Below are 13,255 nucleotides of genomic sequence, written 5' to 3'. Positions count from 1 at the left end.
ATGTTGATACCATATCGGCCAATATCCTAGAATATAATGTGGTTTATAGCAAGCTTGATGATAAGAGCCAAGATACATATACATATACTTATGCATATACATATGCATATATGCATATGTATGTGTGTGTGCATGCATTGTATTGGTGACTGCCTGATACCGATTCAAGTCAAGAGCTCGGCCATGACGGAAACCATGCTCACCATAATGTCCTGATTATTCAAATAGAAAATGGTTTAAGGAGTTCTGCACCCTAGCATAATTTATGAATTCTCAAATCTACAACTCAATTTTGTTATATTCTTCACATCCTTGTATTTGAAAACCCACAATAGAAGTTCAATTTTGGAAAAATTTACAAATGACAGTTTTTTTCCTTCTTTTGTCCTTCTTTCTTTTCTATTCATTTTGGAGAACTTACAGGTGGCGTAGTTTAGTGCATAGACCTATACCACCTGAATTGTACATACTTCATGAATAGGTGCTGTTTGGTCATCAGTTTTATCAAAGTTGTTTTCAGAAAATCAGTTTTGTAAAAAACAAAATTTTGACAAAACTGGGAGAACCTGATTCGAGTAAAATGAACTCCAGGTCTCTTATAAAACCTATTTTTGTGGTTTTGTGAGATACCTGGATTTGCTAAAATAGTTTTTTTTAAAAAAAAAACGTTTACTTAACAAAAACTTTCATAAAATTTGGCAGGTATCAGTTTTAGTAAAAAAAAAAAACTGTTACTAAAACTTCCTAACCAGACAGCACTACAAAGTAAGGGTAAAAGCTAATGACTTATGTTTGTGCATATTATGATCCTAACGTTTAGAAGCTGATGACATATTTTGAGAATTGGATGATACAAGCACCACATGATATGAATTAGACTCCAATATATGGAGAAGCTTATACTCAAAAAGAAAGAAATTAGCCGGAGACATTTCAATATCACTATAAAATTGATCAACCTTGCTTCTTATATCAAAGCAATAGCTGAACTATAGAAATTGACCAAAGAGCAAATCTCGCGCGGTCAGGGTGAAAGCTTACATACGTACAGACTAAGAAAGGCACTTTGGAACCAGTCAGCCACTGCACCTAGCTATATTTCCAAAATTCCAATCTTCAGATGACTATTAACGGAGCACTTAATTCACTTGTCCAACATACACTTGAAGTAATTTTCAATATAAAAACTGGCAATTTTCTTTAGATCCCAATAACGGCTTAATCCTTTACAGAAGTAGAATAATGGCATAGCTGAAGAATTTGAAAGGCAAAAAGCAAAACTGAAATGAACAGCTACATGAAAACCTGTGGGAAGTTCCGGGAACTAATAATATTAGTAAAGGAAAAATGCGGAAAATTTTTGGAGGGGCTTGGAATAGGACCTTTGGTGGAGCCGGTGATGAGGACATTATAAGGGGGAACCATGGGTTCGAGCGCTCCCTTATCCGCAGATTCCGCCCGGATTCCCCTGAGATTCCGGCGCCGAGGCCCAAGATTCCAGCCGCCAGGGGAGCCGGCAGGGGAACCGAGGCTCCGCTGCAGGCCTGCCGGCTTGGAGAGCGGGGCGGGGCGAGCGGCGGGGCCGGGACGACGGGAGTAGGAGAGGGAGATGGCGTGAAAGGAGACGGAAGCCATAGAGAACACGCCTGTGGACCAGGATGGCAGGATATCTATTATCAAGATTCCAAGGGGAGGGAGGGGAATCAAGTATGTTGCGATTGCTACCGCTATAGTAGGGTAGCATCAATAGTAGCCGTTATACAAGTACATTCATCTAATTACGACTATTAATATAATAACCAGTTAAGATGCAAGTCCAAATGCATGACTTTTTTTCATCAGTAAACGTCCTGGAAGTTGGGTAAAATCTTGTTCATATTAAATCTAATAGAAGTATTGATGTAGTGATAACACTTTTCCAAATTAATATATAAATGTCACATCAAAAAAAACACTCAACGGTAAAAATAATGCAATCTACTTCTATCTGCTAATGGTAAATACTTTTGAGGCCGGCTTCATGCGACGTGCTGCAAAGCCTGAAACTAGATCGGGCCGTAATAAAAATCTTTGATGCACTAGCCAGTGGAAACCCGTTGAAGGATCATAGTTCTTGAGACCAACTTCCTTAGGTGGGATTATTCTATCTGATCAGTTGTATGCTGTCATCCTGTAATTTAGGTTATATTTGGATGAGAGCCGGCAAGATTTGTTGGACACCATTATTAGCCAAGTGGCTATGGTCCTAAGGTTATTTGTTGATTAACAGGAGACTTTTTGGACTGTGACTGTAAAGCAAGTTAAGAAACTTGTCATCATATCGTTTGATCATTATCAGATACCACAATATCCACAAGCGAATCATGATGTAATAAAGCCATCCAACGCTAGCTCTGGAGAAATTTAACTTTCAAAAGCACCTCATACGGGAAGGGCAAGGTTGAATATGGCATCGGTGAATCTTTACGTTCCAAAGATCAAAGTGGTCAAGAGGATCCACCGGTAAGTATGGATGTCACAGATCACGCCAAGCCAAAATATATTTACTGCTTCAGCTAATATCAAGCTGACCTTGGAATCGAGGTTGAATTTTGGACATGCATATACGTGATTAAGTGAAAAGAGGAATACTACGGTCCAGGAGTTATTACAGGAGGACAAATTCTTTCCCCAGGGGTAGTCGAGATTTTCTTATCTAGAATGGAATGATCAAGCTGGTAAATTTCCAAGGGCACACAAGGTTCCTGAGTTTTAAGAATTTTCTAGAGATGATAATCTTTTCTGTGTGGAGCACATATATAGGACAATCTTCTATCCAGTATGGTGAAGCCGGAAATAATGACTTCCTTAAGCTCAAGCTCTTTGTGAACTTATCAACATGATTGGCCTTTACTTGGTATGTCAATTTGTAGCCAAATTCTATCCATACGTGGAAAGAGTTGGAAAGTCAATTCCATGCACAGATCTACAGAACAAAACCTATGATATCGGTAGCCGACATAACTAGACTGACTCAGCAGCCCACGGCATCGGTTGAGAGGTATATAGCCAAGTTCAAAAGAGACAAAAATAGATGCTGCACCTCACCTAGAGAGGATAAATATATTAAAATTGCGCAAAACAGCTTGAATTTGAAGTTTGTAGGGCAAGAATTTGTAAATCTTTTCCAGCTCACAAGATAGATGGCAAATTATGAGACTATTCTCACGAAAGATAAGCAAAGAAGGTATCCAAGAGAATATACATATGCAGGAACTATGAGATTTCAGCTATCAAAACTGTTGCTCGCTTTTGTGGATGCTAGAGGGGTTGGATCAAGATACCAGGTGGACCAATGCATGGGCATGCATTAAACCTTCAAAGACTTCCACTAGGATGCCGCCCTTCAGAGGGCAGCAACTAAAAGACTAAACTAAGAGAAATGAAGGATATCACTATTTAAAAATAAAAGAGATACAAATATAAAAATGTAGTAATCATTCGGAAAAAGGGTCTCATTCCAAGGTTACAACTTTGAATCTATACATGACCTCCTAAATCCCCAGACAGATGTCTAATCATTAACTTTCCATTTGTCCACCCATTTGTGCCTTTCTAGCCACTTCTTAATAGTTACCATTTATGGTTTAACATCTAGGCTAGGCCTTATCCCCACTCTTCATGTTCCGACCGTTTGGTAGCTATCCATCAACTCTTCAATTTAGTTATGCCTAATGTTTTGCCCTAGGCTGATAGTTTGTTAACCCAATGAATTGATTTTGATGACAATAAAACATTCAAGTATGTTACTAGTGAGATAGTGTATTTTTGGAGAATTTTGATCTATTGTATGGGGAAGCTTGATGAGATTAAAAGCTTAGTGAAGCAAGGAGAAATCTCAAAAGTTCAAATCTCAAAGTTGGAGAAAAGTTTGAAGCCTTTTTAGATGCTTCTGCAGTAGAGAAGTCGACTCCAGTTTGATAGGAGTCAGCCTTGGGTGTCCACAGGACAAAACAGAAGAGCTCAAATTTTTAAGACATCAAAAGTCAACCCCAGGTAGAGTAGAGTCTACTCCAGTATTCTAGAAGCCAACTCTAAGTTAGCAGGAGTCGACTCCTAAAGTGCCATGTACCAGCAAAAGTAGAAGACTGCAATTTTCAAACACTTTAAAAATCGAGCTCAGAACTCTAAGAGTCAACCTCAAGAGAGCAGGAGTTGACTCCAAAATGTTATAGGATCAAAAATAGAAGACTATAATTTTTGAACCACTTCAAGAATCGACTCCAATAGATTAGGAGTTGACAATAGGATTTTAGGAGTCAACTTCAGCAAGACTAGAAGTCATCCCTTTGCGTCTGATGGCCTTTAACAGCTAGTTTCCTATAGTTGCCTAACGTGCAAACTTTGCATTTATGGCTCCATTCTCCTCTCCAACAGCTATAAATGGCTATAAACAATTAGCTATGACTTTCATCTATGAAAGAGAACTTCCAAATGCTAAAAATGCGAGCTTCAACATCCATCTTTTGAGATCTACCACAAAATCAAAAATAGAGCAAAAGGGGGAAATGAGAAAGTATTGAAATATGTTCACTTCAAGTTCCTAGTTTTTAGAGTAATCAAATTTGAGGTGCAATGACACAAAATCCAACCTCTATAGAGGTTCTGTTACATTATATTCTTTTTCTTTCTTTTGTGCATAAGATTAGGTGATTTCGTGTGGGGTTTTAGTGTGGCTGACACCATGAAAATCACCTATTTGCTGTAAGATTTGGCTATACTTATGAAATAAGTAGGTTGCAGTCAATTTTTTGGAAAAATCAACTAAGTTTTACTAAACCTAGAAATCAACAAGGAGTTTCTAAGTTTTGAACTCAGGTTGGCCTGGTTGTACTAGTAAATCAGCTTGGTTTGGTTGATTACCAAAAAAAATCAATTGAATTTGGTTTCGAGCCCAAAAAATAATTGTACTATAATCTTGTGGAATAGATTAAGTAGAGTGCTTAAGGAGATTGCCTTGGAAAGTAAGAGTGAGTTCGCTTCGAACCATTATAAACTGTTACGGGGGGTTCCCCGAATTTAGTCCCACATTGGCTAATCAGCGGGAAGGTCTGTGCCATATAATGGGGGGCTCAATCACCCTTCCCTTAGGAGGCGCCTTTTGTGGGGCAAAACCGTGAGGCGCCGTGAGGAGGGCTCCGGGTACGCTCGACCCCCAAATCGGACCCAAAGCGGACAATACCTTCTGAGGGACACTCTCTCTTCCCCTGCTCGGCTGGTGTGTGGGCTCTGCTGGTGACGGGGTGCAAATCCCGCATCAGATGGCGCTAGAAGGAGGGCCTCGGCCCTCCGCCTATCCAGTAAGGAGCCGACCCGGGCACAGGACCTCCCCGCTGGGGGGGCTGTGTTACGGGGGGTTCCCCGAATTTAGTCCCACATCGGCTAATCAGCGGGAAGGTCTGTGCCATATAATGGGGGGCTCAATTACCCTTCCCTTAGGAGGCGCCTTTTGTGGGGCAAAACCGTGAGGCGCCGTGAGGAGGGCTCCGGGTACGCTCGACCCCCAAATCGGACCCAAAGCGGACAATACCTTCTGAGGGACACTCTCTCTTCCCCTGCTCGGCTGGTGTGTGGGCTCTGCTGGTGACGGGGTGCAAATCCCGCATCATAAACCTTATGCCTTTCTTTTTTGTGTGCTTTCTCATTTTATATCTTTATCTTTTATTTACTTCACTTGCTAAAACTTTGCCAAGTTACACCTGCTACACCTTGCTTGAAAAATGTTTTCATATTACCAGCACTTAGAGAGCATTTGTAATAAAATTAAATAATCTAGCTATTTAATTCAGACTTATTCAAGTTTAGTTCATATTTGCATAAATATTATTTCAGATTTCCAAAAGTCTTTGTAAACCCAATTCACTCCTCTTTCGAGTTGTCATTTTGGACAATAATTGGTATTAGATTGGATGCCCTTTTACACTAATTTTGTGGACCTAACTGTCTGGAGCCCAAAGTTCTGAATGGCAACCCTTGTTGGAATATCTTCCATTGAAGGACACTCTTTTGTAAGCCCTCTCTTCTTTAGTGGCTTTGATTATACTTATTAGAAGGTCCAAATGAAAATTTTTATTCAAGTACAAAATTATAGTTTATGATATATAATATTACACAGCCCATACACACTCAATAAAATTATAAATGTGGTTTAGGTTCCAAACATACAAGTAAATGGGATAATAATGAAAAGAAACTAGCTTAATTAAATGCAAAGAAAATAAATATACTTTATTGTGTACTTAATAAAAAATAAATTTAATAAAATATGTACATGTTCTTCTAGAAATTAGAAATAATTCATTAAGGTATTAAACAAGTAAAAACATCAAAAACTAATATGTTAGCACAGTATCTAAAGTCGAATAAGATGAATCTATTTCTAAAATATTTTCAAGATTTACAAATAATTGAAATCATTGGAAAAATCATATACTCACGCTAAGCTTGTCAGAAAGGTACTCAAATCTTTGCCAAGGTTTTGGGAAGCGAAAGTCACAACTATTTAAGAGGTAAAGGATCTAAATCAGCTACCTTTGGAAGAGCTCTGAGTTCCCTCATGACCCATGAGCTAATTGTGAAGAATCAAGAAGAGAAAAGCAATAAGAGGAAGAAAATGATAGCATTCAAGTTATCAAATCAAGTAGACAACTAGAAACTAAGGAATTTGGTGATGAAGATATATCATCAATCATCAAAAAATTTAGAATATTCTGAAAAAGAAGCAAGAAAAAAGAAAAAAAGCTTCAACTGAGGAGGAGCCAAGTAAAGAAAATAAAAAAAAGCATAAAGAAAAAAAAAAAAAAGAAAGCTTCAGCTAAGGATGAGCTAAGCAAGAAAAAGAGGAAGAAAACAATTTAGAGTGCCATAGAGAACTTCAGCTTAAAAGAAAAACAAGAGATAAATCAACTTATTCTTGAACCCAAAGTGCCCTGATGCATTAAATCTGAATGTAAATCTCTAAGAACTTGTTAAAGGCTTGGTTAAAAATTCTTGTTAAAAGCTTTGATACATTGAATCTGAGTTTTCAAGCTTGAATCTTTAAAATTTCCAATTGCTTTGATAAATGATTAAGACAAGCTTGCTATTGCTTTATTTTTCTTAACATTCTCTAAATATCAATATGCACTTATTTGATGCCAACAAAAAGAAAGAAAAAGTAGGTTGAGTATATGCTTAATTGAATTAATATGTTGAAATGAACTTAAAGAAAATGTCTACCATTGAAAGAAGTGAAGTTTCAAAAACCAAAAAAGTTATCTGAAAATCAATATATTCTGATAATTGAATAGAAAATTTGCTTGACTTAACTAGAATATTTTGTGAAGCCATGAAGTATATTCTAATAAGTGCACAAATATCATTGTTTTGATACTACTGAAACATATATGCCTCTAAATTCTCAAGAATCCAAGTTAAAGATCTCATTTGATGGGTATTAGACCAAAAATTCCACCACTTATCACCGTATTACATACCATTAAGTACGTATGCTACCACCCATCTGACCACCCCAGCATTCAAAGCGTACACCCAATCAGGCTACAGTAAGTAATTCATAAAACAGAAAAGAAATTAGCATGATATTAGCAGGAAAACAACCATACATGTTCATGCCGCAACAATATCTTCAACAAACAAAGAAACAAAAGTAGAAAACACAGAAAGATAACTCCAATGCCGAGCTGATCTAAAACTAAGTATGCTGCTGTCAGCCATCAATTATCTGCGGGCCAAGATATTCCACACCATCCATTTCCAAGTCCTTGGGAATGTCGTTCTCTTCCAACCATCTGAGATTATCATACTTTCCTTCTTGGGAAGAATCATAATCTGCAAACATGTTCATGAAAAGCCTCAGTGGGTAACTAACAGAGAGTGGCTGGTTTCAAATGGAGGAACCATGCTAACTTCAAAGCAACCGGTCGGATTAGGGGCCCTGATGGTTTTTTATGCAACAGCTAAGCTGCTCAACAAATAGCATACCAACCAAAGAAACGGGGCTGTCTAATTTAAATCATTATCACCCCTATAGTAAACACCTTTCCTTGGGCCACAATGAAATATTACAATACATTGCTTAATGTTTATCAAAGCCGTTTTAGTCAATGGAGATTGGGCACCGACAGGATCCCATCCATGCTTTTATATTACTTCATTGGGGCAAAGAAAGAAACCTGTGATAGCATATATATAATGTGAAATGAATGAGATACATAACCATAGCATGTACACATGAATGTATGCTAGAATGTGCAACCACATATTTTTTGCATTTATCCTACACATGTAAAGATTCGATGGGCAATTAACAATCAACCAGGTACTCTGATAGTAAAATCTGTGCTACTAAGCCAGGCCATAGCCTAGTATTATTATAAAAAACCGTGTGATTGTAGTGATACAATAAATTGCATATCTATACATGACAGTGGCATGACTATAAGGACTGTTTAATATGTAGGCATGTATTGTATTAGGCATGACTATAGAGGTATCTGACTTAACAGATACTTGTTAAGCTTCTTATGACAGGGTTCGACAGAACTAACTTGTTTGTCTTCATGAAGTGCCTGAAAAGCAAGGTTTGTATTAAAGCATGTAATCAGTTATTATGGGAAGAATCCTTCATTTACACCACTAACATATCCAAAATTGCACGACCTCAATTACAACAGCTCCCCAAAAGTGTACATGACAAGAACTTGGATCTTACAGGCGGGGCAAACATGTTATGCTGAGACAGCAGATTATTGTTGTTAAGGCAATTAGCATATTTTTGGCGAAATGCTGCTTACCTGAATCGCTGGTGTAAGGATGATCATGGTAATATGTGCAGTCACGGCCATCTTCTGTTGAGTAAGGGGGTCCAAGGACGTCAAGCACCGCACATGGTGTGATGGCTCTGAAGGTGTGCATGTTCCCTCCAGAAGTTGGATAGAGAATACATGTGTTGCATGGGGCAGTGAAATCAGAATCAACCACCAATTTTGCCAGTCTCACTGCAAGATTAACATATTTAATCAAACACATAAGCTAACGCATAGAAATACACTATGTTAAATTCGTGTGCGCACAGGCGCATACGCACAGAGGGGGGGGGAGGGAGAGAGAGAGAGAGAGAGAGAGAGACATACACTGAGATGAGCCCTTGGAGTCGGTAGATATAACTGGATCAACCCAGTCATATGATTTTATATGCATTGACCCTACAAGTAGTTTGCTTAAAACAGTCATCCCTGGATGGTTGTGAAGAGGAATTACTGCTGTTGGGGGCAAGAAGAATATACACATCTGCGAAATTATTCAGGGATTCAGGGAGTGGTGAACTATTCAGCGAAGCAGTTCGGTAGTATTCAATAAGTTCCTAATATAACTGAAGAAGACATTCGGAAAAAAAAAAGAAGAAGCTCTAATTTGTTCTCTCAGAGAGTTAAAAGGCTCCACATCAGTTGAAACGAAAAAACGACAGCTGCATTCTTTAACACCATCGTTAAGATTTGTCTGCATTAGATATAATTACTCAAACTTCCAAAATCTAATCAAGTTCTTCCTGAGCTCTATTCAAAATGAAAATGTAATGGATAAAAAAAAATACATTTTAAACATATAAGTAAGTGTTATTTTGTGGCAAATGATATGCAAAATTTTTTCAACGACTTGCAAATTTCTTCCTTTTCATTGAATTTTATTAGTTTCACCCTCTCACCAATATGATCCTGTGCCACATTTCCAGTTCGCCTCAGATCATTCTACAAGTCTTTGTACTTTTTACTATGTGGTATAATGTTCTAACTTTAGCCTTCCCATTAGACTTTTAAGTCACAACCTATGATTACCCTTGCTTGGTCAATAATAAGAACAGAAACACTTTCTATTAGTCACATAATATAACAAGACAGCCAGAATACTTGCTTGCAGGAGCATGCTAGCAAACATAGCAAGCTTTGCTGATTAACACAAGCTCATCTTACCGAAAAGTTGTTGCACTTGTACACCGTTGAATATGTAATCCGTGGAGTTCCGTTAACAGCATTCCTGGACTTGAAGAATAGTATATCAGAGCTTAGGCCAACATCCTCTGGTCTCATTTTGTCTGTAACGAATCGCATCAAATGGTCAGATCTCCCGTTAACTGAATTATCAACTATATATGTACATAGAAGTAGAAAAACACCGACAGTTCCGATGCGAATATGATTGAAACTAGAATATAGTAACAAAAGAATATTATAAGCTATATATTAACCAGTGACAGTACCTGCAGTAAATACAATTCCAAAATTATTACATGAAACAGGCATCATGCTTAAAACGTGATGACAGGATTAACGAGGGCTGTGGCAAGTACGATGCTGTTGCCCTGTGAAAACCCCACGAATAAAAGTGGTCGGTTGGTTGAAAAAAGGAGACAAATGCAAGGATGAGCCGATATCACAAGAAGTGACCGGCTAAAAATGGCAAATTTAAAGCCTGGAGTGCCCAAATAAGTAAACGAATAACGGTTGGAATAAGCAGAAAATTCAGCTCCATCAGCGAATCATTGTGGGAATAGAACAGAATTCGGATTTGGAAGAGCATTAACGAACGGTACCAAATCTCAGCATAAACTGCTGCTTAATGTTTTATATATGACGCCCAGCCAAGAGAGAGTGACAGCCCGGTGAGTCACTTTTAGGAATAGAAATCGGAATTGGAAAGGGCAATTTCAGGAAAGGACAGGACTTGGGCACAGATGTAGAAGCCCCTAACGTAATCGCCAAAAATGGCAGCTTTTATAAGTAATCATAAAAAAAAAAAAATATTCACATAAGACAACTTGGATTGGTATTTCTCGTTGAGGAGAGGTGAAAAAGAGAAAGAAGGAAGGAAGAAAAAGAAGAAGAATGAACGAATATAAAGATAAACAGGAATACCGAGGAGAAGGCGCAACGAATATAAAGATAAACAAGAATACCGAGGAGAAGGCGCAGGACATGGACGTCTGGCGGGAGGGGGACGGTGCCCGGGCCTTTGAAGGCGGTCCGGCAGGCGACGAACAGCCTCTGGATGGCGGTGGAGGTAGCCTGCACCCGCCGCCCTGTCCTCTTCCTCATCATCTGCTCCTCCTCCTCCTCCTCGTAATCCTCTCCATTCCTCCTCCTCCTCCTCCTCCTGCTCCCGTTCACTGCCTGTCCTCCTCCTCCTCCTCCTCCTCCTATCTTCTCCTCGACCTTCATCCCCGGAACGAACAAAATCCGATCCAATCCAATTCGGGAAATCCGAGATCTTATTTCAGCAGCAGATCATGATGCGACTCGAATTGGAATACAAAAATCTCGTAGGACGAAAGAAGTGGTGTGATCCAGAAGCGATTGATTGTGGAACAAGCTCGGGATCTGATCTGGGCGTGTGATTTCCAATCCCTGGGTGAATAGGAGAAGGACAAGGGGGAAGTGTGGGCCAGTTGTTGGAAGGAGGAAGACGATGAGGTGAGGGGAGATGAGATGAGATGAGATGAGATATAAACAAAGGGAGGAAGAAGGAGAAGGGGGAGAGAAGCAAAACCGGGGGCCATCGTGCATGGATTTGGAAAAATCTCCCTCCCTCTCTCTCTCTCTCTCTCCCTCCAAGGCAAGGCAAGGCAGGTGAAGGAAAACCGGAGTCCACCCCACGAACCCGCCCACTGTAGTGGGCGCCTCCTCACCCCTGGGAAGCCAAAAGGCGGACGGTCCTTTCGGCACCCGCGCCCACAAGACCGACACCGAAACCGGGCGGTTTATTTTATCTATTAGCTCTCGCCCCCTTTTCTATTCTTCTCTATATGCTATTGTTATTCTTAAATTAAAATGGAAACCCATTAAAAAGGAGGAAACTGGCCTCTTCCTCCTCTCCAGACTGCCCACAGTACGCAGTTTCGCGATGCCTTCCATCGCAAGGCCACGAACGGGATAAAAAAACCACTGGGGCGATCACCCCCTATCGTGGCAAGCCGTGTGCCCCAAGTCACATGTCCCGCGACGATAAGAAATAAAAATATCTAACCGACTTACTAATTGCATTAAACAAAGAGAGAGAAATAGAAGTTAAAATCAAAAATTAAAAGCAAGATGAAGGGGGCTTGGACCTCCCCCCGCCATCACCCCCACTCTCTCCTTCATCTGCCTCACCATCAAAATTCTCTCTCCCTCCTCCTCCTCCTCTTCCAACATCGTCAAAACGTGTCCACATTCATCCGAAATCTGGTACCCTTTTCTTTTGTTCCACCATCTCCTTGTACAGTGTATTGTACTGCTCTTCACTCGAGATGGAGGATTATCATTTTTGTGATGGTTCTCCGGTGAATGAGGGCTCTCTCCCCTCCACTAAAACTATGTAATCGCCGCTCAATCATTAGCCACCGAGTCAGCTTCTTATGGATGAAGGCTCTCCCTCCCCAGATAAGAACATGCTTAGCCTCCGTTTGGAAGTTTTGGGGAGAAAAGAAAAGAAAAGAAAAATTTTAATGAGGAGGGAAAAAGAAAAGAATGGAATAGAATAGACTTTTCTCTTCTCTTGTTTGGAAGTTTTAGAAAGGGGTTTGGAGAAGAAAAAAAAAAGCATATATTTTTAATATTTTTACTAAAATATCCTTATTATAAAAACGGCATGCTTATGATTAGAGGGTTAAATATGTATTATCAAAAATTTATTAAGTTTCAATTCATTTCTCTCCAAATCCTCCCACTTATGGGAGGAAAAAAAAGGAGAAAATTGGAGATCAAAATTTTTCCTCATATTCCCTCCTTTTCTTTCCCTTTCCCTCCACTAAAAAACTCCCAAACATCAAAATTTTTAACTTTCCCTTCCCTTCCATTCCTTTCTTCTCAATTCCAAGTTTTCAAACGGAGCCTTAGTCTAAGGATCTTCATGAGAATAATTGTAAAGGAAAATAAAAGATTTGCAATTAGACTATAAGGAAATAGCAAAATTATCTGTTGCCCCCGGGAATCGGCTTGGCCAAAATACCAAATTTGCTGGACTATGGAAGTGCTCGAATGGTTAGCTATCCAGATCGTAAAGATCGGCCGAAGATCACAGACCACCTTCGAGACGACGGTTCGGTGGCTACTGCGCTTGAGCACTGATGGTTTCGATGTCGGTCGCACCCAAAGTGGTATTGTACGGTGGAGACCTTGCTCAGACCTTCCTCTGATGCTGGATCCGATCTGAAATAGCAAAGACATGGAAATCCTCTTGA

General features: G+C 39.5%; 2 protein-coding genes across 9 annotated transcripts in view; both read right to left on the bottom strand.

Annotated features, from left to right (window-relative positions):
* NOL (NYC1-like protein) overlaps positions 1–1,755 on the bottom strand; it is a 42,505-nt gene extending 40,750 nt beyond the window's left edge. For all 6 annotated transcript variants that reach the window (XM_088715526.1, XM_088715542.1, XM_088715532.1 and 3 more), the window contains exon 1: positions 1,383–1,755. In XM_088715526.1, coding sequence (XP_088571652.1) covers positions 1,383–1,635 — 253 coding nt within the window. In that variant the 5' untranslated portion in view covers positions 1,636–1,755. The remainder of the gene's footprint in view (positions 1–1,382) is intronic.
* A 5,842-nt stretch (positions 1,756–7,597) lies between these two features.
* LOC103708294 (plant cysteine oxidase 2-like) lies at positions 7,598–11,939 on the bottom strand. Of its 3 annotated transcripts, XM_088715576.1 has the most exons (6): positions 10,994–11,108; positions 10,298–10,399; positions 10,011–10,132; positions 9,174–9,330; positions 8,835–9,038; positions 7,598–7,869 (listed from the first exon to the last, which is right to left on the bottom strand). In XM_088715576.1, the coding sequence occupies exons 2-6, from the start codon at positions 10,341–10,343 to the stop codon at positions 7,748–7,750; spliced, it is 651 nt and encodes a 216-aa protein (XP_088571702.1). In that variant the 5' UTR covers positions 10,344–10,399; positions 10,994–11,108; the 3' UTR covers positions 7,598–7,747. The 3 variants fall into 3 exon arrangements, with proteins under 3 accessions (XP_088571702.1, XP_088571697.1, XP_088571693.1); XM_088715571.1 differs by lacking the exon at positions 10,298–10,399 and having other exon boundaries at positions 7,598–8,213; positions 10,994–11,939; XM_088715567.1 differs by lacking the exon at positions 10,298–10,399 and having other exon boundaries at positions 10,994–11,939.
* Between the last annotated feature and the right edge of the window lie 1,316 nt (positions 11,940–13,255).

This window comes from Phoenix dactylifera, chromosome 1 (genome assembly GCF_051530095.1).
Source record: "Phoenix dactylifera cultivar Ajwa chromosome 1, Ajwa_hap1_PhDact_Kaust_v1.1, whole genome shotgun sequence".
In the NCBI taxonomy this organism is placed as follows: domain Eukaryota; kingdom Viridiplantae; phylum Streptophyta; class Magnoliopsida; order Arecales; family Arecaceae; genus Phoenix; species Phoenix dactylifera.
This window is presented reverse-complemented; position numbering and strand designations above follow the sequence as displayed.

Coding starts and splice junctions, on each gene's coding strand:
- LOC103708294 (XM_088715567.1), bottom strand. CDS start 11,255: ATGAAGGTCGAGGAGAAGATAGGAGGAGGAGGAGGAGGAGGAGGACAG. Junction 10,133..10,993: donor TGTCCTGCGCCTTCTCCTCG/GTATTCTTGTTT, acceptor GATTCGTTACAG/ACAAAATGAGACCAGAGGAT. Junction 7,870..8,834: donor TCCTTACACCAGCGATTCAG/GTAAGCAGCATT, acceptor ACATGTTTGCAG/ATTATGATTCTTCCCAAGAA.